Below are 23,368 nucleotides of genomic sequence, written 5' to 3' on the forward strand. Positions count from 1 at the left end.
CGGGATCAAATCGATACCCGGATTTGCCTCGTGGCCCGGGGTGGACTTGGGCTCACACACGGGACCGTAATGAAATAATTCGTCTCCTTCTTGTGATGAGGTTTGGCCTTTCTGAAGCACGCAGGCGCGCCGCTTTAGGCCAGTTTAGCATTAGTTTAACAGCCAATTAAGAGAATATTTTCTGCAGATTTTTAGGGTAAAAATATGACAAAAATATCAGTTTATGGTGCACTTTTTCAATTTGTTTTTGTGGGTTTTGTGGGTGGTGTTTTCCTTCCCTCACTGGGTAATTCTGCAGTGTTCGTGCCACCTCATGGCAGCACAGCACAGGCCGCTGGAGGTTAGTGAGCAATGAATGACTTGTAAAAGAGCCCGGTGATAAATGGTGTCTTACTGACTGTGTTTGACTGACTGGTGACCTTTGTTAGGACATAACAAGCACCGCAGTTATTTATTGACTTTGAAGGAGCAGAATTGCACATTCATTTCAGTTCTTGGAGATCATGACACAAAATCTCAGTGGTATGACAGGAAATACGAGGCCCCAAATCAAAAGCTCTCACACGCTCCCTCTAAGATTTAATTCGGTTCCCTTCGTTTGCACACAGTCGCTCTCTGTGTCCCCCCCGACACCCCCTCGCACTGTATGCACCGGCTCTTCTCTCCTCCAGTCCTCCCGTCCTCTCATAAAGAAAGCTGTAACCAAAGCTTGTCAGTCCAGCTGAGCTCCTGCGGCCTCGGACATGTTGACTGTTTTTGTCTGCACCTTCATTTCTTTGCACCCGTTTTTTCATGGCTTCTCCGTGGCTGTTCCTGCAGCAGATCGCGATAATTCACCGTGGTTCATGGGCTGCACCAACGCCAGCAGTGGACTTAATGCACCCAAAGGTGCCCGTGACCTTGACCCGGTGTCCTGCTCTGTGCGCTGCCTGGATGAGGGGTGAGTTTAGGGTTCCACGGTCAGATGCATTTCAGCTGAAATTAGTTTGTGTATTTGTGTTGAATTGGTGAGGAAAAACCGCTTCATGATTTTGGAAAAGAAAAAAAATCCTGTTAAAGCCAGTGGTTTCTCAGTGGTGACACGTTTAAGTTGCATTTGAGTCCTCTCCTATTGTGCACATGAAAACAGGATTTTTGAATAAATTCCACAAGCAGTCTGATTGTATTTGCAGCTGTGATATTTTCATTCTGAAATATTTTAGATAACAGAATTTGATTTCAAACACCAGGGCAGAGTAATAATAATAATAATATTAATAATAATGTAGAAATCCATTCCTTCCTACATTTGTTATTCTTATAAGAAAAAAAAATCAACTGTCTTAAAACTTTTATATTTATTAGCTTTTGTTTTCAATATCCGTAAAGCCTTAAACATTAAAATAAAAGCCTTAAAATAAAAGCTCGGCCTCAGATATTTCCTGACTTCTTTGTGACTTACACATTAGGTTGGGATTTTGTATTTTGTCTGTGTATCTGGATGCAGTACTTCATAACCTCTCAGTGTTTGCTGTTGAAGGTACCAGGTTGCAGCTTTGTCGTCAGAGGTTTGTTCCTGTGGCAACCAGCAAGGTGGTTTGGTGGCCAGTGAGTGTCTCAACACATCGACCAGCGGAGGGGCAAAGGATGTCCGAGGACAAAGTGAAAGACAAAGGTGAGACAGACCTGCTTCATGTCCCGTTACGTGGCTGAAGCCAGTGTGTCCTTAATGCCATCAAGATTCAGTCGGAGCAAAACATTTCAGTGTGTTTGTCCTGTGCTGCATGCGTCTTTTCTAGAGTCCTCTCCTCCTTGCCAGTTGGACACGGACAGAGACACAGCGTGGCCCTCTACAGAACCAAAGGGCCGTTTCTGCACAGCATCCGTCTGTCTGTTTGTCCACACAGAGTGCAGGCTGGGAAGGTTTTTGTCGTGGAAGTTTCAGGAAACCTGGCCGGACGTCCCGACCAGCCCACAGGTGCAGTTCTTACAAATCTCTTCGGACTGTTGTGCTCAAATATTGTCTGACTTTGGCTGTGAGGTTTGTTTTGATTCAGATGTTTTATTCTGTTAAAATAACAGATTACCCCCCCACACACACACCCACACCCACACCCACACACACACTTATTTCCCCAACATTTATTTTCTGTGACATTGTTTGAGGGAATAAAATTTGTGTCTGTTTAAGTTTTACATTAAGTGCTTTGAGTTTTTTCCTATATGAAAGCTAGTCTATAATTATATTATTATATTCATTATATTATTTTGAATTACATCACTGATATAGTATTATTTTTTATCACAAATACTGAGTATAATTATTAAAAAAGGAGGGAGTCTGTCCTTGCTGGGGCTGCCACACCTGAAATTTAGAGAGACAGTATTTGTGTGGTTGGTTTCTTTATTTATTTTAAGGGGTCATTTTGAAGGTTCAATTACTATGCAAAAATAATAATAAAAAAAGAATTGGAATTGTTCTTTTAGAAAACACTCACAGACATCTTGCAAAAAATTATAACTAAGAATATTTGAATATAGAATAGAAACTTTGTTGTCATTATGCTTACTTTACAACCAAATTTTGTGGTTTGTCTGACTGAAATGCTCTGCTATGATGTGAATATAAACTGGAAACAAGCTGCATGAAGTTGTGTATTGTAATGTTTCGTTGCCGTTTGGTGAACAGACTCAGATGATTTGCTTAATGTGGATAAAAATGGTCAACGGTAATTTATTTATATTACATCTTTCAAAATAATGTAAAATATGCAAGTATAAACATGAAAAATGAGCCAAGACAAGAAACCAATTTTAAAATAATGATTATTTTTGAGAAAATATTTTATCTCTGTTGGGGTGAACAATATTTAATTCAAAATGTGTTTGTTTTATTTTTATTTATTTATTTTTATCTGGAAGGATATATTTTCACGCAGAAAAATTACCAGGAAATTTGATTAATGTCTACCAATTAAAAATGTGTGTGTGTGTGTGTGTGTATATATATATATGTGTGTCACATAGTCCATTTGTTTGTTTTTTTTTTAAATTAAAATGTCCTGTTTAAACTGAGTTTTTCTGTGATTTTAGGGATTCGGGGTCTGGGGGGGCAGGACTTCTCTTACGTCACTGTTGAGATTCAGGAATTGACCCAGAAAGGTCAGAGTTCGCATCATGTGAGCGTGTTGAACAATGGCTCCTTTGCTGTGTCATCTGATTGGATTTTGGAAACTCCGGGAAAATACGAACTCAGTGAGTCAACAAGAGAAAACATATTATTTGTTAAAGGATGCAAAAGCTAAAGAAAAATCAGAAAACAAAATTGTTCTCATGTCCTCTCTTTTTCTTCCCTTGTCTTTTTCTGCTTAGACGTCAGTGTCTGCAACCCCCTCTCCACGCTCTCCTCCACCCTCCTCCTCTCCGTCTTGCAGCCCTCTCCGCCCAGCCCAGTGATCTCTGTCCTTCACGGGCCCCTTGGCGTCCCCTCCTGCGTCCCTTCCCTGTCAGCAGACTCTGCCCAGGTGAGAGTGGAGGCAGCGTACCTGGGCGACCGTCTCACTCTGCAGGCAGACCATCACTCAGGTCTTCCTGCAGAGTTTTTGTGGAGTTTCACTCACATGGAAAAAGGGCAAAATGTGGCAGGTGCAAAGACAGTTTTCCCTCTGGACTCTGACTGTGTGAACAGCACTGTGGTGAGTTGGGCCTGGGAAACAGCACTGATATGTGATGCACATGTGTCTCAAAATTAAAGGTTTCCTGGTTTCAGTTGATCTCAGTGTATCTTTAACAGTCTGATAATGGATTTTCCAGGCTCTGCTTTATAACACAGATTACAACCCTTTCAACATCAAGCTAAAAGCTAAATATTAAATATAAAAGCTAAATATTATCTGCCTCTCAAAGTCCTCCTATCAGCGGGGTTTCTGTTAGCGCGGGAGGAGAGTTGTTCTCTATCAGGCATTTGATAATTTGGTGGGACTATTAAAAAAATATTAAAAGTATTAAAGTAAAAGAAAATCATTTTTATCTGTCATTTTAATCTGACGGGTTAAATTCTTCCAGAACTGGACCTTTGAAACAGAGGGAGTTCACGTGGTGTCAGTGAACGCCTCGGGTGTCCATGGCTGGACACAGCAGACGATACATGTCGTGAGTACTCACTCACAATTTTATCTGCATGTTTGTTATTGAGTACGTGACCAGGCTGCTAATATTTAATTTATCTTAGCCAAAGCCAACAATGAGTTAGTCCATTTCTTATTATTTCGCCAGCCTGTCTGTGACTCTCAGCTCCAAGCTCATTGGTTCCTACTGAAGACGTAAATTTCAATTTTTTAGAGTTTCAATTTCTAAAAAAAGATCAGTAATTTCCTAAAACAGCTGGGCACTCAAATGTTATTCAAACAGGAGTAAATGGAGCATTTGGTGGGGACTATTTTCAGCTGCGAATGAATACACCTTTGACGTGTTAGCAAGTACTTGCTCCATAATATGCCTTTAAGGCACATATAAAATTGACCGGACTTAACCTTTAATCTCACATTTGCACTTTGACTTGCAGGTGGTCGTGCGCCTCACCGTCTCTGACCTCAGACTGAGTGTATCAGGGAGTCATTGGACTTCCGGTGAGGGTGTTTCAGTGGAGGTGGAGCTGACCACCACCATGATGCACCTACTTGTGCTCAACCTGACACTGAACGCTAAGAACGACATCGCTGACTCAAAGGATAATTTAAGCAACACTGGCCTCAGTGACAACCCCACTAACATTAATCAAGTTGAAAATCATCCAAGCCAAGTGCCTCAACAGGAAAACTGCAGCCACCTCCACTGCAGCATCAGTAACCACGGCAACATCAGCTACGACCACAATCTCAACCAAACCCCGTATAACGTGTGTTGTCCAGGTGGCACCCTCTTACGTCTTCGCTCTGACGCCCACCTTCACATCTCCAACCGGTCCAGCTGCCGTTTGCACCTCCGCCTTCACTGCCGCCTCCCCACCTCTGCAGGCCAGTATCACCTCACTGTGTCTGTTCACCCCACTTCTGATCCTTCGTCAGTGCTGCTCTCCACCGTCCTGCCTCGAGCCTTGACGGTGTATGAGCCTATACGTGTCCTGAGGCCTTCTAGGAGTTGGAGGTCAGCAGTTTCGACACATGCACAATTCAGCCTGCAGGTCGTCAGCCTGGCCAGCCGAGTGGGGTCGAGAGTGATTTGGACTTTTAGTCTGGATGATGTTATCGTGATGAGCAGGACGACTGAAGAGTGGAAATTAAATGTGTCTCTTGCAGCAGCAGGCTGTTACAAAGTGACAGTCGAGGCCTCTAATCCAGTCAGCTGGGCCTCGTTCTCCACACACATCCTCGTTCAAGATCCAGTTGGGGAGCTGGTTTTAAACGTTCCCAGTGTGACCAGGGCAAATGAAAAACTCTCCATTTCATTTAGCGTCACATCAGGGTCCAATGTGACCGTGTCTGTGCTGGTAAATGAAACACTATTGTACAGAGACAGCAGCTACACAACAGGAAACGAGGGGACGGCACTTTTGATTTTCAACCACACAGGGGCGGTTGCAGTTCAACTTCGAGCTGAGAATCGGGTGTCGTCCGAGAACAAAAGCGTGAAGGTGCGCATTGAAAGGAAGAGGAAGCCGTCGTCAGAAATTAGTGTGAAACCAACGTGGCAGCCGCATACCAGTGAAACTCCTGTGCACAGCCTGGCTGACGGCGGTGAGGATGTGTATCTAACACCAAAACATCTGAACATTAATCAAGCATTTTAGAAAAGGAGTGTGAATTTCTTTTCTTGTAAATGTCTCGTATTTATCTCGATTTGTCTGTCTGTAATCATGTTCATCGGTGATTTTTCAGACATTTTTACATGCAGATTTAATCAAAGTGAACTCTCATGATTTAAGTTGAATGTGAGTCTCTTAAGCATTTGAGGACTAACTGTTATTGTCTTGTTTTGGTGATTGCACTTTGTAAAACTTAAAAATTCATAGTTTCAAAGTTAGGAAGTCAGTGAAGGCCCATAAAGTGTCATTGTTTTTGTTTTGCCAGTTTTTTCTTTTCTTTTCCTTCAGTGTGTCGGGTCTCCCTTTTTTCTATTATTTTCCACTTTCCTGACAAAAATTGCTTATTTTTGCACACAATTCTTTCCCTCTCTGTCATGAAGCATTTACAATTTGCGTTATATATGAACACCACCAAAATCATTTCTGTTTTGCTTCTTAACAGTGTGGATTTATGCAGCAAAGCAAGCCTATCCCACTAATACCGATATAACTTTCCTGGCTGTGGCTGACATATCGGACCCTGTGGAGCTCCTCTGGCACTTTGGAGACTCGAGATCAGCCAGAACCACCTCAAGGACCATCACCAAAAGATACCACAAACCTGGCAGGTATTAGACACACGGAGGCACTCGCAGCACAATGCAGATGCTTGTTTGACTCTACAGCTGTGTGCAGTTTTACGTACGCCTAATAGCCAAAAGACTAAATTGTTTAGATTGGTTTTATACTCCTTTTTTTTTGGAGGGGTCGGGGGATGGACTTCAAGATTACAGCTTGTTTTTTTTAAAGGAACAGTATACCCAAAAATGAAACTTTAGTGATCATCTACTCACCCCCCATATCGATGGAAAGTCTGGCGAAGTTTCTTAGTCCACCAAACGTTTCTGGATCTTCACAGCAAAACAGCAATGCAGTGTTCTCCTGAACAACTGAAGCAGATGGGGTGTTGTTTTAGAACATTAAAAAATAAAACCCAAAACAATCTAGACAAGTGTAAAATGGCTCAAACAGCTCTTGTGATATAATCAAGTCTGTGGAAGCTTCTAGATCCCAAACTGATGTGAAAAGATGTTATTTAAGATGCAGATGCAGTTCACAGACAGATCTTTCCCCTCTTGTCAATGTAGGTATGATGTATTTGTGGTCATGTCAAGAGGCCGGACGTCTCTTACCTCCAATGTGTTCCCGCTGGTCGTCCAGAGAGCAGTGAAGCTGAACCGGCTGATCCACCAACCGTCTGCCCTGCCGAACCAAACGGTGACAGTGAGCTGTCGGGTCAACATGGGGACTGATGTCAACTTCCTGTGGAGCTTTGGAGACGGCTCATCCAGGCTGGGACAGAGTACAGAGCATCACATCTTCCACAGGTGAGTTTCACTGTTAGTGTTTATTTTACTGTGTGTGTCACTCTAATGTGTACTTCTGTCTGTGTACTTAAACTGTATGTGGGTTTTGGTTTTTTTACTGTCTGTAGGACAGGAGAGTTCAGGCTGACTGTAAACGTGTCTAACCTGGTCAGCTCTGCCTCTCTGAGCAGTCACATCTTTGTTGTGGACCGGCCTTGTCAGCCTCCACCTGTCAAAAACATGGGGCCTCTCAAGCTACAGGTACATTTCACCTCAACCTTAATATGCATGTAGTTTGATAGCTAAAAGGCAATAACATTTACGCATCTGCTCTCTTTTTCTCCTTCCCTGTCCTTCAAGGTGCGAAGATATGAGGTTGTTCGTCTGGGGGTGACCTATGAGACTGAAGTCGACTGTGACCTTTCAGGAGGCCTTCGCTACACCTGGACCTTGTTTGACTCCGCAGGACGGGTCTTCCCTTTGCCCCTCATAGACACACACCAGCAGAGTCTCATACTGCCCAGCCACCTCCTACACTATGACACCTACACTGCTATAGCAATGGTAAGCTGCGGATGCTCTTAAAACTCCACTCTTTGAAGAATTAATGTTTGTTCACTTGCGACTTGCTCTGCAGGTTCAGGTCTTTGGCAGTGTGGTGTACAGTAACTACAGTGTGCAAGTGGAGGTAAAACCAAGCCCTCCTATGGCTTTCATCCAGGGTGGCACCAATATCTACATTAACAACAGGAACACCAACGTGGTAAGGCTGGATGGGCAGAGATCTTATGACCCTGACTTCCCCATGAACCCAGTCAGGTACAGAAACACCTTTAATCGATGTTATGTGTATGTTTATTTGGATGCAGGAACCGATTTGGCACAAACGTCTTGGTTTCTGATTTCCTCTTTGCAGCTTCAGTTGGACGTGTAAACCAGTCAGCTCCATCACCAGCTCCTGTTTCCATCAAGATGTTCCCACGTCAGCCCCTGTGCTCGTTTTTCCTGCTAATTTCCTGAAGCAAAACTTTGATCAGTTCCAGTTCACGCTCACCATTCACAGCGGTGAGCGTTCAGCCTCATCTGAGACCTTCCTCACGTTGAAGTCAAATGTGATCGGGTGAGAAAAAAAAAAATCACTGTTTGCCAGTCATGTGCATTAACAAGCAGATTAACTAACAACTTTTCACTTTTCAATGCTTTTTTTTTTTGTTTTTTGGAGCAAAAAGGAAAATCAAATGCAAATTAAATTTATATTAAAGGACAGATGAAACTATGAAGTTTTAAAGTGAATTTTCTAGAATTATTTGTCACAGATATGAATACACCATGTGGCTTACCGTGTATCTGAACGTTTCCAATCCAGGAAGGTGACAGTAAACTGCCCACAGTGCCAGGGAGAGCAGGTGAACTGGGATCAGTCTTTCTCTGTCAGCACCTTGTGTGAAGGCTGTGATGCTGACCCAAAGTTCATTGATTACACCTGGAGCCTGTACTTGGTCAATGCGTCCACAAAGCCCATCACAGAAGGTTACAAAAAATATGCAGGCGCTCAGACATTGACATTAAATTGCTATGATTTCTTTTGCCAAAACAAAAATCTTGACATAATTCTCTTCTGTTCCAGTCCCATTTTGTTACAAAGTGGATCTCAGTGCTCCAGCCACCATCATGGAGGGTCCTTCCACTTCCACCCTGCGTCCACCTGCTACAGATGCTTCACAGTACACCCGTGCTGACAGTACCGCCATCTCTCTGGCTGAGAAGGCCTCTGAAACTGAAGCCGAAAATTTAAGTCCGAAAGTGACCGACTACGGAACATCATCGGAGAAAAACAGGAAGAATTCAACTATTGTTGGTGTGTATTTCGATTTATTGGTGAGATAAAAACAGTGAGTGAGCTTGGGCAGCTCTGTACTGCCATAGTGCTGCTGGAGGTACATTTTTGAAAAAAAAGTGTGAATATGTAATGTTTAACATGCTCTCAAAGAAATGAGAGCATTTATGAAGTGGACACCAATGGGGAAAATCAACAATAACTAATCACGTGGAAGGTCACAGTTACAGTAAAATGCATCATTTATGAATTATTTAACAGCTTATCCTCTCAGGTCCAGGAAAGGAGTCCTTTTATCACCCTCTGGGGGAGTCTGACCCTCCGGAGCCTTTGTTCTCTTCCACTGAATACCAGCCGCTTGCCCTTGACAACGGTGGCGTCCTGTATTCAGACCGCTTGGGCCACAGTGATGTTATCAGTGAACTCCCAATTGATCCGGATTCCTCTGGTGACTTGGAGTTTTCTTTTCCTCTCTCGGAGAGCAGTGACCTGGCAGGTCCACCAGGTGAGATGAAACTGAGCTGAATTTTGTTAGGCTGCTCTTGTCAGACAGTCGCACGGAACGAGTCAAAATCAAACAGTTCTTTCATTTGGTCTTTAAATGTTGAAATTAAATGCCCCGCAACCCCACAGGTGATTTCAGGTACTCTGACTGATTAGACCTGACCTATAAGAATTATAAAGGTGTAACTTGTCTCAAGCTAACAGAGTATGCAGGAGCTGTCAATCACAGCTCATCACAGAGATCCAATCAGTAACAGTAGTTGGCTTCAGCCAACTCCTTCAGTGGCTAAATGTTTAATGTTCACCAGTTTATCAGATCTTTTTCTCGAGAAAACAGCTGGCTGCTGTTTCGACAAACAACGCTAATGAAAGGTAAATCAAAATGAGCAAAAAGAGGCTAAAGAGGGGAGCTGAGGAGTTAGTGATAATCCTGTGTGGGTTCGTCACTACAAAGCACTCCCAATGCCATCTCCCGCCTGTCCATCCTCCTTCATTCAGAAATGTGTCATCATATGGAAGTTTCATCTGGATTTAAACTGATTACTAATTGAGCCTGTAGCAGCTTTAATCACAGGGAACAGTCTAGAAAAAGTTAATTGTCCAACCTGCAACCTACACAGAGAAAATTATGAGAAATGGGAAACAGGCAATAACTAGCTTTGTCTGTCTTTGTCTTAACTTTAAACATCCTTTCACAGATTTGGATTATGATGTTCCTTTGATGAGTGCGGAGGAAGGAGACCCTGGCATCTCAGCAGGAAGACCCACAGGTACAGCGCGTGTTTGCGTTTTGCTCACCAGCGTGGGAGGTTGTGTGTTAATCCATGCACGTTTCCAGGTGGGGAAGCTGACACCTTCAGTCCAGGAGATGATTCAGCGTTTGATCCAGCACTGCACGAAGACGTGGGGAGTAATCTGGTAGATTTCAGGCCATCTGTGGTGGTACAGGAGCCAATCTTGCTGGATTTATCTCGAGACCTGGTGGACAGAGACCTTTTTGAGTCCTACACTTATGCAGGTACATTTTTCAGGAAACTCACTGACACAGATTGCCTGTCTTTATCTGCTTGTCCCTCTGCCTTTATCATCATTCTCTCTATTTCCATCTTTCCAGGTATTTCCTCCACTTTGCTCAGCTTCAGACCGTTCACTCTGAAGCCCGGGAGCACATACATGTTAGAAGTCACTGCCAGTAAGTTTCACAGCAAAGTCCAACCTGTTGTGGGATATGACGATCTTTCATCTATCCATCGGACCTTTAATTTTTCTGATAAAAGTTACACATATGGATCTGGTTGCCAATCTGATTATTGTCTGTTTTGCCCAGAATCTCACAATAGTTTTCTGGGCCAGACTCAGCTCTTCTTAAAAACCAACCCTGTCCCAAAAGACATGATGTGCCAGGTGCAACCAGTGAAAGGATCAGAGTTATACACACACTTCAGCATCTTCTGCACCTCAGGGCGAGAGGTATCTCCTGTCTCACACACACACACACACACACACACACACACACACACACACACACACATGCACATGTACACACACAAGGAAAAAGAAAAATGTCACTTCTGTCATTGTCTGGTTTCTAAAATCTAAAATTGTTTGGTTTCTGACTCAATCTGTCAATCATCTCATTAACTAATTGACAATTAATCGTTTCAGTTGAACCTGTAAACCCATTTTTCTCGTGTGTTTGGGTGCGTGTGCGTGCTGAAGGACTTGATGTATGAGTACAGCATCCGTGTAGGAGACCGACCACCCAGGGTTCTGAACCAGGGGAGAGACTTCCAGTACTACTTCAGACTTCCGTCTGGTGACCCGGCTGATGACTATAAAGGCAAACACACACACACACAGATTCAGAACTTTTATGGCCCACAAACATGCATTGTCATGATTTCTGCACAGATTTCCTTTTTGTTCACTGAGTGTTTGATTTTTCTTCCTGTAGTGATTATTTACACAAAGGTCAGAAGCAGCACGTATGGGACGACCACTAAACCCTGTCCTGTCAGCGTCCGAGTCCAGCCGAGCTTCGTTAGGGACACCTCTTCTTCAACATCTTCTTCCTCTTCTTCGCGCTTTGATCCTGATCTGGAGCTGTAAGCAAACCACCACATCAGGACTGTGGTTATGTTGCAGGGTTCTGTTAGAGATGTGCTCTTTGTGCAGTAGCACAGTTTAAAGTTCGGTCCATTTTGCAGACCGCTCTGGATGGTGACCGACTGAGTATCAGAGCTGATATTCAGCATTTTTTTTTACGTTTTTTTGTTGATTGCCGGGAAAATAAATGACCTTAAAAGATAAATGTCCATAATAGTGGATTTATATTTTGTTCTATATAATCTGAATCTGCAAAGTAGCCAGTAATTACAGTTATGAAAAAGTGCAGTGGAGCTGAAGTATAAAGCAGCAGGAAATGAATACTCAAATTCAAGTTCAAGTACCTCAAAAATGTACTATAGTATTTGAGAAATTTGTACTTCTATCCATTCTGTCACTACTTATTCTTTGTGTTGTATTGTTGTACTTAACATCTTCTGTAGGATATTTATCAGTGCATAATTTCAGACAGCGTATCGTTACCTCATTAGTATCTCTTTCTGTCCAGTTCAGAGTCAGGTCTGAGGAACCTGTCGGCTCTTGTGCAGCTCGGGAACAGCATGGAGGTCCGTAACTATGTGAGCCTCCTCGCCGGCGTCCTGAACAGACTGAGCCTGGACACTGAGGCCAATAGGCACGCTCAGATACGCACACGCCATGTGCTTATTTGCACAATGTGTGAGCTCGAGAGCAGAGAACAGGTAAGAGACCATCATGTTTAATCTCAGCAAATCTTCTCTTTCAGTATCTCTCACGCTTTATTCCTGTTTTCACAGATTTCAACAAGCTTTCCCATCTTTTACAGCATCTTCATAACATGTCATTTAATCTTAGGCATCCATGGTGGACAACATCAACATTCTCAAAACCCTGCTGGAAGTTACAAGTCAGGTAAGTGCAAGGTTGTCTCCTTTCATGCACTTTCACCTGTAAATAGACGCTGATGGCTGTTGAACGATGAAAATCTGCTTTATCCTGTTTAGGTGACGTTAGCGAGTGCAAGACGAGTGACTCTTCACGTTCAGGTCATCTCTGAGCAGTTCTCAGAATCCAGGGCTCCAGTGTATGGGTACTATCTGGACCAGGAGACACTCGACACCCTGATCGACCTGCTCTCATACAGCCTGCAAGCTGCCGTGGCTTGTAATGACTTCACGCCTGAAACACCCAACAGTGCCGACAGTAAACAGGCATTAGAATCAGACTCACACAAGAAAAACATCAGAAATGCCACCGGCCCTTCTAACGGCTGCGTACCGGAGTCATCCAGTGTTTACATCCAAAGACAAGGATCGCTTTCTGCAAAGCAGGCAGTGCAGCTTGTGGCTGATATTCTGCAGACTGCTGCAGACCTGATGCTGGTGAGAGAAAACAGACATGTTCTTCTGCATGTCTACTCATGAACTCACATGTTACCTCTTGCTACCATTCACCTGTTTTATTTCCAGAGGCACATCTTGTTTCACAAGAACCAGGAGCTCAGAGTCAACACCAGACTCATGGCCTTATATGCCACGTACCAAAACCAAACCTCCACGGTCGTCAGCAGTGGCTCGACTATCTTCTACATGCCTGCCTCCCTGATCCAGCTCCTGTTTGTGCATCGCAGGAGGGAGACTGAGAGCAGACCGTGTGTGCTCGGCGTGCTGAGCGAGCTCACCCACAGCCCTTACACCTGGGTCCACTATCCCCAGAGGGTGAGACTGGATGTCTGATGAGTGTTGGTGATTAAACAGCAAAGACACTTCTCTCATTTTCCTCTACTGATTTCCAGCCAAGTGGACCAGTGGTCGACCTGAGTCTGTACGAGTGCAGCACGAGGAGAAAGATCCCCGTTCGCTCCCTCACTCAGCCAATAAACATCGAGCTGCAACAAGCACCGAGAAATGTATGTCGCTCTTCCTTCTTTCGACAATTTGTTGTTAAATGAAAGTGACCCTGTGTTCACCTCCATTCTGCAGAAGAGCTCTGTGCATGAGTACATCCTCCTGCGCAGCCAGGTCAACTACCACAGCTTCAATATTACCCACGAGCACTTGCAGCGGCCCATTAAGCTGAGTGTGGTGTTCAGGCCGCCACTCAACAAGGCCTTTCCCATCCTGCTGCTCTTCAGGTAAACATGGGGTGAGCTCTGTTGTTGTTTTACATTCAATGTCATCTGCTTATCAGAGCAACATAACAACACAATGTCTCACGAGAGTCTCTGCTGTGGCAGGATGTTTGAGAAGCCAACTCCCAGCATGCACCACCTGCACAGGACTCACCGCTGGGAGAGCACAGAGACACGATTCACTCTGCCCTCATCCTACCTCAGTGGTAGGAAATGTTGATTTTCAGCTCTGTCCCTCCTCCTCCTCCTCCTCCTCCTCCTCCTCCTCCCTGCTGGTCTCACAGTCTGTTAAATCTCTGTTCAATCTATCAGATTAGTCAAACACAACCTCACCTTCTTCAAACATTTGTTAAATGTGTAACTGAAGTATTTAAGTAAGATCAATTATTGATTTATTAGAGATTTCATGGTATGTCAGGGTATGAAAACATATTTCGATCAAATAAAATAATTAATACTGAAGTTACATGATGAGAAATGCAAAATTATAAAAATCTATATGTTAAAGCTTATGTATGTTTTAGTGAAAGCACAGGAGTGAACTGCAGAAGAGTTTTATACACGTTACCTTGACGATGCTGTCTGATTGCTAAACCCAGTGAAATATTTCTAGCTGCAGGGGTTGGTCACCTGGCCCTTCTGAATGCTGATTTTGGGAAAGCGCCGCGACACAAGCACCTGAGTGAACAGGTGAGCTACAGCCTCACAGCAGAAAGCAGCTTGTGTTTGTCCTGGGACGGCCACCAGGGGGCCTGGACTCACCACGGCTGCAGGACTCAGCAATCAGACACGTCTAATGCAGTTACATGCAGGTAAGGTTTGGTTTGAGTGCCTTAAACACACACACACACACACCTGCTGATGATTCACGTGAATGAATCTCCTCTTGCTTTTTGGTGTTTGTCTCAGCTGTCACCAGTTGAGGCCGCTGACTGTGGTGCAACAGCAGATCCAGAGCAGCCATGACGCAACCAACCTGGACCCGTTCCTAAGGTGATCTCGCCTTCCTTAGACCAGAATGATGTCTTTAACTAGAGAAAACTCCAGCAGTACTTCGGACCTTTGGACACAAATTGTATAATAATCACTTGGTGTTCAGTTGTGAAAAACGAGAGTGAATAGATAAGAGCATAACAACCTCCAGTGCCTCCTCTCTCCCTCTCATTCGCCCCAGTGTGTCCAGTGATCTGACGGTGCTGGCTGTGCTGGTGCTGTGTGTGTGCCTGTACATCCCAGGGTTGGCGGCTTGCCAGAGAGCTGATGTCGTCTCCGAGGAGAATCACAGAGTCCACTACCTTTCCGACAACTCTCCGGATGACCTGCATCTCTATGCCGTTACGGTCCACACTGGTCCCTGCTCTGCAGCCTGCATGAGTGCAAAGGTAAGGCTGTTTTTTGTTACTTTAAAGCACTCAAAATATTTGGATGAATCATATCCAAAATGAAATTTGTTTTTCACCTTTATAGACAGGCACATCATGCTCTTTATGTATAAAAATAAATAATTTCAAATGTATACATTTAACATCGCTGTCTTAATATTTCATAAGTGGAATTTTATTCTTCCAATTTGTTTCCCAGACTTGTATTAAAAAACGCTATCTGCACAAAAGCCAACTAAGTTTAGTACCAACCGTCTCTGTATGTTTACCAGGTTTACATAGTCCTGAAAGGTGAAGACGGGTTCTCACAGACAAAAGAACTTCAAGTCCCAGGATGCACTCTGTTCAGGAGGAACTCTAAAGACACATTTATTATCAGGTAAAATCTAAATATCTTCATGTTTCTTTCAAAAAGACAAAAAATAAGGTGCATTTTTTCCACATAAAATACACAGAATGCTAATACAGAATACTAAACACCCCAGTAGCTTCATGACATGATCAGGTTTAGTTTGCTCATTTAGTCAGTTTGTCTGCCTCGAACGTCACAGTGCAGCAGACAGCCTGGGCCCAGTGTGGGGCGTCCACGTCTGGCATGACAACTCTGGACCCTGTGCAAACTGGTACCTCAAACAAGTGGAGGTATCTGAGGTGAGGTCCACCTTCTGATTAATGTTTCCTCTGTGTTTTGGCTTTTAGTTTGACCATCAGGATGATTGTTTCTGTTGACAGGTGAGCAGAGGGCACGCAAAGGGACGTGCTTGGCTCTTTATCGGTCAGTGCTGGTTGGCTGTGGACAAAGGCGATGGCCGAGTGGAGAGACTGCTGCGAGTCAGCACTCAGGGAATCGGCTTTGCTAAGGTTGAGCTCTCACATAAGGCCGCTCTGACACAAAAATAAAACATCCTCTAATCTCTCCTCCTATCTGTACGCCTGCAGATGTTGCATCTCAAGCTATCGGACTACCTGGCCGACCACCACATCTGGATATCTTTGCTCATCAGACCCTGTCCTAACTCGTTCACACACACTCAAAGACTTAGTGTGAGTCTGCTGCTGCTGTTGGGGTACGCGTGTGTCAGCGCAGCCATTGTATTTCAAATGGACGATCCGGTACGTTAATAAAAATCTTTGACATCCTGTGAGCGAGATAAAACATGTTACCCATAATTATGTTGTTCCTGATCCTTTGTTTACAGCTGCTGTTCGAGCTGGGCATTACTGATGTATCAGCTGTGTCAGTGGCGACAGGAGTACTAAGCGTGGTGGCAGTGCTGCCCGCAGCAGCAGTAGTATCCTTCCTGTTTCGACTGCGTGATGTTGAGCTGACAGCCAAGAGCAGAAACACTGAGAAGGACTACTCTGAAGGTCAGATTTGTACTTATGTAAATCTAGATTATGTTCAACACAGAATTTCTCCATTTTCTCTCAATGAAAATGAATATCTTTCTTGACTTCTCACCTCCCTTTCTGTTTTTCCTCTGTTCATTATTGTTGTGTCTCCCCACAGATGACCTTTCAGTGGCTGACGGCACACCTGAGCCCAATCTCTCTTGGTGCAGTCTCCAGAAGTTGGCGCAGGAAGCCTGGAGGAAGAAACACCAGGTTACCCCTGGAGCTTCAGCTTCAGTCTGCTCTTTTTCCCGTTCCTATTTTTTAATCTCTAACTGACTTTTCTTCCTGTGATGCAGAGCACAGACCCACTGCCAGCATCCGCTATGACTGTGGAAAATAAAACCACAGGTAAAAAACCTGTAATCCAAACAGATGTGGTCAAAGATGAATTTCACGCAGTTGAGAGCAATTTTGGACCACAGCTTCAAAATTTGTTGCTGATTACTCAGGGGAATAGCATTGATCAAGCACCTCAGAGAAAAGACTCTGATGTTTTAAGTGAAGGCAGCAGGTTTCACGGAACTCAGAGAGCGCCTTTCTCTGGTACGAGGGATGAAGGCCAAGTTATTCAGATGGAGGAAGACCTTCAAAGACAAAGGAAAGAAGGTCACCAGGCAGCGTGGCCTGGTCACAGCAGCGATCAGCACATCACCGACAGGCTGAGAAGGAGTGGATTCAGACCAGTTTCTCGGTGGAGTCACTACTTGGCCTGGACACTGTGTCTGCTGCTGTCCCTCTGCTGCCTGGTGCTCTCTGCAGTGCTGGGAACCAGGTAGTAGATGTGTGATTATGCTTAATGCTGACTTTTGGAAACATGTTGTTGTAGCTGCATGTCTCAGAGTCAAAATGTGTGTGTGCGTGTGTGTCAGGTTCAGCAGCAGCAAGGCTCTGCTGTGGATACACTCTCTTTGCTTCTCACTGATGTCTTGCATCTTTCTCATCCAGCCAGCTATGGTAAACCAGTGTCTACACTTACATTACAGCGTCATCTCAAATAGACATATAATCATAAAGAGGAATGTCTTGTTTGCACTGTGTATAGTCAACATGTTCCTTTTCTTTTCCAGATAGTTGCAGTGGCAGCGATTGTCTCCTTTAGGTACAGGAAACGAGCAGACTTTCATAGTTTCATCAGTAAGAGACAGTTTGATACGTCACAACTTTGGAGCCACAGTGATGCTAATCAACCAGAAGAGCAGTTTGTAGCGTCTGCCTTTCCCCAGCAGAGATGCTCATACCTTGAAAAGGTCATAACCAGACTCTGTTTTATTCAAATCTGTTCAAATCTCTCCTTTTCTGTCGATACATAAAGTTGATTATCTCCTACAGCTGCTTGGAACTCGTCAGCGAGCTCGGCACCTCCGTCTCGTCCGCCCGCCGACTCCAGCAGAGCTGAGGAAAAGTCGTAAGATGAAACGAAGAGAAGCTCTTCTCCGAAACACCCTCAGGTGTGTCTGCGTGTCTTTGAGGAATATTTTGCATGACTAAGCAAGGAATCATCTCTTTTTCCTGTCGTCCAGGGATTTGTTCTTCTGTGGCTCCATGCTCCTCCTGATGCTGTGTATGACTTATGGGAGCTCACTCACTGACCATCAGCACCTCAATAAAGCTGTCAGGAAACTGTTTATGAGGTACATTTTGCCACACACATGCTGCCTCCCTGTTGCTCTCTGATAAACACAAACCAAAATCATAATTCATCTTTCAGTGGGGGCAGAAATAATGCGTTTATGTCCATGCAAAAGCATGAGGACTGGTGGAAATGGGCGCAGAGCAGCCTCCTTAATTCATTGTACAAGAATGCAACGATAGCCACTGAGGTAAGACACATTTTCAGTGTCCCTCCGAAATGAAAGAACTTATTTTACATTGTTTTCATAATGAAATCAAACGCACATTTTCACCTTTTCATGCCATCCAGCAGTCACACATCTTGATTGGAGAGCCGGTCCTGTGGAAGACTGAGGTGTCCAGCACGTTTCACAGCCAGGTCAGTAACAAAAGGAGACGTGCCCTCGCATGGCGAATTCCACAACTCATTCAACCTGAACGGACTCATTTTACTACAAGCATGTCGCATCATAACTACAAATTACTAACTACTTACTTATTAGTTACTGAACAAGTAATTACAATGAGGAGGACACAAGAGGATACAATTCAGGTCTTGCACACAATGGAAACAAAGAGTTCAGTGTGTTGTGAAATAACCAAATTATGAATAGACTATTTTTCTTTAATTTTAAGTGAATAATCAGTCATATTCTCGTTACTACTTTTACACAAACTCCCCCTGCAGAGACTTAAGGCTCTCACCTTCTGATTTATGGTTTCATCCTCAGGACTCCAGTGTGACTCTTGCACCAGAGTGGCTTCGCGTTTTCTTGTCTGGGAGCAGAACATCCACTCGGCCACAATCCAATGTCTCGGTTTCTGTGGCAGTGCTTCCAATGACATGTGGTCACCTGGGCTGCTACTTTGGACCAAGTCCTGCAGTTGGCCTCGGCCACACTAAGTGAGAAACACACAGACACATGCATGAAATGATACATATGGCCAAAAAAAGTATTGGCCCTAAAGTATTGGGCCTTTACACCAACTGGGTCTCTTTCTAAACACACAGACAGCTTTGCAGCTCTGACAGCTTCCACTCTTCTGTGAAGGCTTTCCACAACATGTTGGAGTGTTTTTTTGTGGGAATTTGTGCCCATTCATGCAGTAGAGCATTTGTGAGGTCACACACTGATGTTGGACCAAAAGGCCTGGCTCACAATCTCCGTTCCAGTTCATCCCAAAGGTGTTGGATGGGGTTGAGGTCAGGGCCCTGTGTGGGCCAGTCAAGTTCTTCCACACCAAACTCATCCAACCATGTCTTTATGGAGCTTTGCTTTGTGCACTGGGGCACAGTCATGCTGGAATAGAAAAGGGCCTTCAACAAACTGTTGCCACAAAGCTGGAAGCATAGCATTGTCCAAAATGTCTTGGTATGCTGAAGTATTAAGATTTCTCTTCAGTGGAAGTCAGGGGCTGAGCCCAACACCTGAAAAACGGCCCCATAAAGAGGTGTGTCTGGATACTTTTGTCTTTGTCTTTTCTAATTTTGAGGGTTGTCAGTTGTCCTCTGCTCTCCTGCAGGTTGGAGGCTGCGTCCAAGCTGAAGCTCCTGCATTGCAGCGGCTGGCTGGACAGAAAAACTCTGGCCGTGAAGGTCCAGTTTAACTTGTTCAGCCCTGCACCCAACTTGTTCACCGGTGTGACCTTGCTCGCTGAGCAGAGCCCCACCGGCGTCCTGCTGCCTTCTGCCAAAGTTCAGTCAGTTAGGGTGTATCACACTACTGCTGTGTGGGACTACTTTATCATGCTGTGCCAGGTAAAATGCAATACCACCTCTTAGGTCAGATTATATCAAAAAGCCCTGAGTTTCGTCATGTTTTTTCTTTCTCCCCTCTAGCTAACCTTCCTTCTCTTATCTCTGCTGCAACTCTGTGAGCAAGTGTACAGTGTAGGGCAGCAAGGGCTTAGGGGATACTGGAGTGCACCCTGCAACTGGCTGGAAGTGAGTCTACTGCATGTATACAAACAGACACACACAGGCAAAATATGAATTCCAACATAACAACTTAAAACAAGATGAAAATGTACATGCTTGAACAAACAATAGACCCTGTAAAAACATGCTCACACCCTCTGCCACACACCAGTACAAACAAGATCACAGTGACCCAGCTGAAAGGCTAAAGTAACCTGTAGCCCTTATACTAACATACCTGTGGTGGAATGAAGGTCAAAGCCCACAGCACAGAATGAAATGCACCTGAATATGGGTGATAATAACACAAGAAACACACAGTGAATTGTCTCCATTTCACTGTCTTACATTTGGTTGAAAGACGAAAAGCGTGACAGGAACTTCCAGCTTTTGACTGGCTAATGTTCTGACGTATCTGCTTCTGCTCACATGTGCTGAATTAAGATGTGCTCAAGGAGTCATGTGCAAAGCTAGCTGATTACCTGTCACTGCTGTAGAAATACATGTCACCGTCTCTCTTCTGCAGGTCAGTTTGCTGACAGTAACTCTGGTGTACTACGTGTACTACATCTCTCACTCCATGACTATCTTGGAGATTGTGGAGAGGCTGCAGAGCCACAGTCACAGAGGACATGTTGATGTCAGCCTCCTGGCTACCTGGGAACAGGTGAGAGACAGAACGGAATGAATGAGGGATGGAGAGGCATTTTATGTTATTAATTACTCAAGAAAAGCGCAACTTTGACATTGAGGGGATAGAGATCACAGTGTGGGTTTTAATCAGTGGTTCACGGGCATTAAGATGTCTTTTGTGTCTGCAGTGTATTCGCACTGTGCGTGGTGTCGTGGTCTTCCTCCTCAGCATGAAGTCTGTGACCGTGTTGAGGATGAACAAGACGTTGGCCACATCTGCTGCACTCCTCAGCCGCTCGCTCTTCAGCCTTTTCTGGCCGACGGTAAACACATTTTGCAGCAACGCCACAAAAGTTCTTCATTCCCAGCTCTAAGCTGTTCAGATATTATTTTAGAAAATGCAAATCACAGATTTAAAAATATATATGATAAAAATGGTTTCCTTCTACTGCCCCAGATGTCAGGTCTCATCCTGGTGGTCGCCCTGTCCTGCGTGGGGAATCTCCTGTTTGGGCAAAACTCCTGGGGCTTCAGCTCACTTTCCCGGTCCCTTCAAACTCTGCTCTGTCACTACTGGGGTCCCAAGTCTGCAAGAGGCCTCCACTTCTCCTGGGGTGACCTCCTTTACCGTGGAGTTTTGTCCTCCACTATAGTGTGGACCTCAGTGGTACATACACATTATATCATTTATTTTCTTTGTAAAAATTGTGACTGTATGGATAAGAGACTGATTTATGCATAAATCAAGTACTTGCATGAACTTACTCTCAGAAGAAGAAACAATCCATCACAGGGTAGTTCGGTGTCTAACAGCCACCTGTCCTTCCTCTAGGTGACAGCTGTGGTGTCCTCATTGGTCAGAAGTGCCAAAAGATCTCAGTGCAGGAGGAATGTCTTCACCTTAGCACAATTAGTCGGCTACATCAGAAGGAGGGTGTCTGACTTCATAGGACAGCACAGAAGAACATGGACTGAAAATCAGGCGGAAGGGAAGGTGCGGAAAAAGCTGCCGATTCCATGAAAAAGTGCAGAACGTCAAGTTAACCATGAAACTGAGATTCTTTATTTAAGAAATATCTTTGGCAAATTACTTTGGGGTAGCAATTGTACAAGATTCCTAAAATGAAGGCCACATTTCTCATAAACCCTCCTGCCTGTTGTTGCACCTTGTCAAATGTTGCACTTCACACCACCTGACTTTGTTTGTGGGGTTTATTTAAATTCAGCAGTAAATGACTTTGCCTTTTGGTTTTTCAGACTTATTACTTTGAGGAGTTTGAAAGCTTAGTAGATGAACTGTTGTTCAGACTCAACACCCTATCGAACAGCCTGCACCACACGCTGCCCCCCAAAGTCCATCGCTACAGGGAGGAGGGCAGTCCTGTCGTGGAGCCCTCCAGCAGGGACACACAGGTGAGTTAGCCTCATGCCAAATATCCAGACATGCATGCTTTCTTCACATTGTTTTAACAAGTGTGCCTTCTGGACAGTTGATGCTGTTTGAACTCTGCGTGACACTGTTACAGGACTTTGTCAGAAAACAGATGACGGTGAGTGATCGCACAGATGTCAGTGTCCATGGAGAAGCCCTACCTGCATCTCATCTGCTCAGGTAATAAAATTTGTCCAGCACCTGCTTTGGCTATAGACAATTCTTCAGCAGAAATTTAAATGCAGATTACAAAATGATAAGATTTCTGAATGGCACTGCTTTACCAGGTCCAAGCTTGAACTGGAGATACTGCAGCAGTTCCTGCAGAGGGGAAGCCAAGGAGGATATGATTCCTCTGCAGACATTGTTGTGGCATCAGAAAAAACCCAACAACCTACAACAAGAGCTGGAGAAAATTCAAATGACGAGGAGCTTCAGACTTGTTTAAGAGGACAGAACTTCTTGTCACTCACAAGGTCAGCATCACCCGTCGTGGTTTGGCCAGGAGATGTTCTGGAAAAGCAGGTTGATCAGTGGACTAAAACAAATGATGGCTGCTGGTTCGGCAAAAGTCAGGCCACACACAAAGAGGTGGTGGTGGAAGTTCTGGTTCATAAAGATCCTAGGAGTGGAGTGTAGTGTGTCGATAAACAGTACGGTATTTATGGAGATGACAGTTCTGTGTTTGGTACCATATTAATCTTATTTCTTATGCTCATGATATTACCAGGATTACATAACAGTTTGAACTAAGTTCTCCAAGAAGTTTTGGTCCTGTAGAAAAAATACATTGTTGTAAAAACTTTATAACAAGCTAACACTTTTGTGATAGATTAATGGATGATTTATGAATAGTTACCAATGACCAAAGGAGCCTTAGTAATACATAAATAAAAATACACTGAGTGAGTGAGAAAGTAATTTCTACCCTTTTACAAAAAGGAGTCAAATGTGCAGACTTTTAACCTTGATGTATTAGCAACATGCCAATCCATTTCAGTTTGTTTTAGCCAGTTTGTGAATCAGAACACCTTGTGAACTATTGTCTAAAGATAAACCCTGGAGATATTGTGCTTTGCTGTTGAGGATGCAGATTTACTATCTAAATATTTATTGTGACTGTGGGGTTTGAAAGACTGAACTGTGATGAATAGCCATGGTTTGTGTACCATATGAATATAATATGAAATAAAGTTTTGGGATCCAAGGTGATCTCTCGAATCCACTGGCTCATTTACAAGCACAGGGTCCAGGAGGGAAACAATAAATAAAAGTAGCCAATAGCATCCTCCAACGTATAATTGAGTGGCGG

General features: G+C 44.1%; 2 protein-coding genes across 2 annotated transcripts; both read left to right on the forward strand.

Moving 5' to 3' along the window:
* Positions 1-273: 273 nt before the first annotated feature.
* On the forward strand, positions 274-5,782 carry LOC124049909. The gene is made up of 8 exons (XM_046372024.1): positions 274-340; positions 820-940; positions 1,520-1,654; positions 1,779-1,957; positions 3,073-3,234; positions 3,352-3,674; positions 4,045-4,131; positions 4,544-5,782. The coding sequence occupies exons 2-8, from the start codon at positions 846-848 to the stop codon at positions 5,765-5,767; spliced, it is 2,205 nt and encodes a 734-aa protein (XP_046227980.1). The 5' UTR covers positions 274-340; positions 820-845; the 3' UTR covers positions 5,768-5,782.
* Positions 5,783-5,833: 51 nt separating this feature from the next.
* Positions 5,834-22,814, forward strand: LOC124049978 (polycystic kidney disease 1 like 1). The gene is made up of 49 exons (XM_046372141.1): positions 5,834-5,843; positions 6,225-6,390; positions 6,910-7,149; positions 7,257-7,389; positions 7,489-7,692; positions 7,766-7,947; positions 8,045-8,248; positions 8,495-8,658; positions 8,756-8,986; positions 9,240-9,470; positions 10,168-10,239; positions 10,308-10,487; positions 10,584-10,661; positions 10,797-10,939; positions 11,189-11,309; positions 11,424-11,574; positions 12,084-12,276; positions 12,410-12,466; positions 12,559-12,954; positions 13,015-13,272; positions 13,350-13,463; positions 13,537-13,688; positions 13,791-13,891; positions 14,299-14,497; positions 14,595-14,678; positions 14,860-15,067; positions 15,340-15,446; positions 15,619-15,718; positions 15,800-15,928; positions 16,007-16,180; positions 16,267-16,435; positions 16,578-16,672; positions 16,759-17,234; positions 17,332-17,416; positions 17,530-17,709; positions 17,792-17,910; positions 17,983-18,093; positions 18,171-18,282; positions 18,384-18,452; positions 18,805-18,977; positions 19,598-19,832; positions 19,914-20,018; positions 20,518-20,658; positions 20,813-20,947; positions 21,082-21,291; positions 21,457-21,618; positions 21,882-22,037; positions 22,151-22,236; positions 22,344-22,814. Exons 1-49 carry the CDS (start codon positions 5,834-5,836, stop codon positions 22,693-22,695), a joined length of 7,953 nt encoding a protein of 2,650 aa, XP_046228097.1. The 3' UTR covers positions 22,696-22,814.
* The last annotated feature ends 554 nt before the right edge of the window (positions 22,815-23,368 follow it).

The sequence above is a fragment of the Scatophagus argus genome, chromosome 18, assembly GCF_020382885.2.
Source record: "Scatophagus argus isolate fScaArg1 chromosome 18, fScaArg1.pri, whole genome shotgun sequence".
NCBI classification, from domain to species: domain Eukaryota; kingdom Metazoa; phylum Chordata; class Actinopteri; family Scatophagidae; genus Scatophagus; species Scatophagus argus.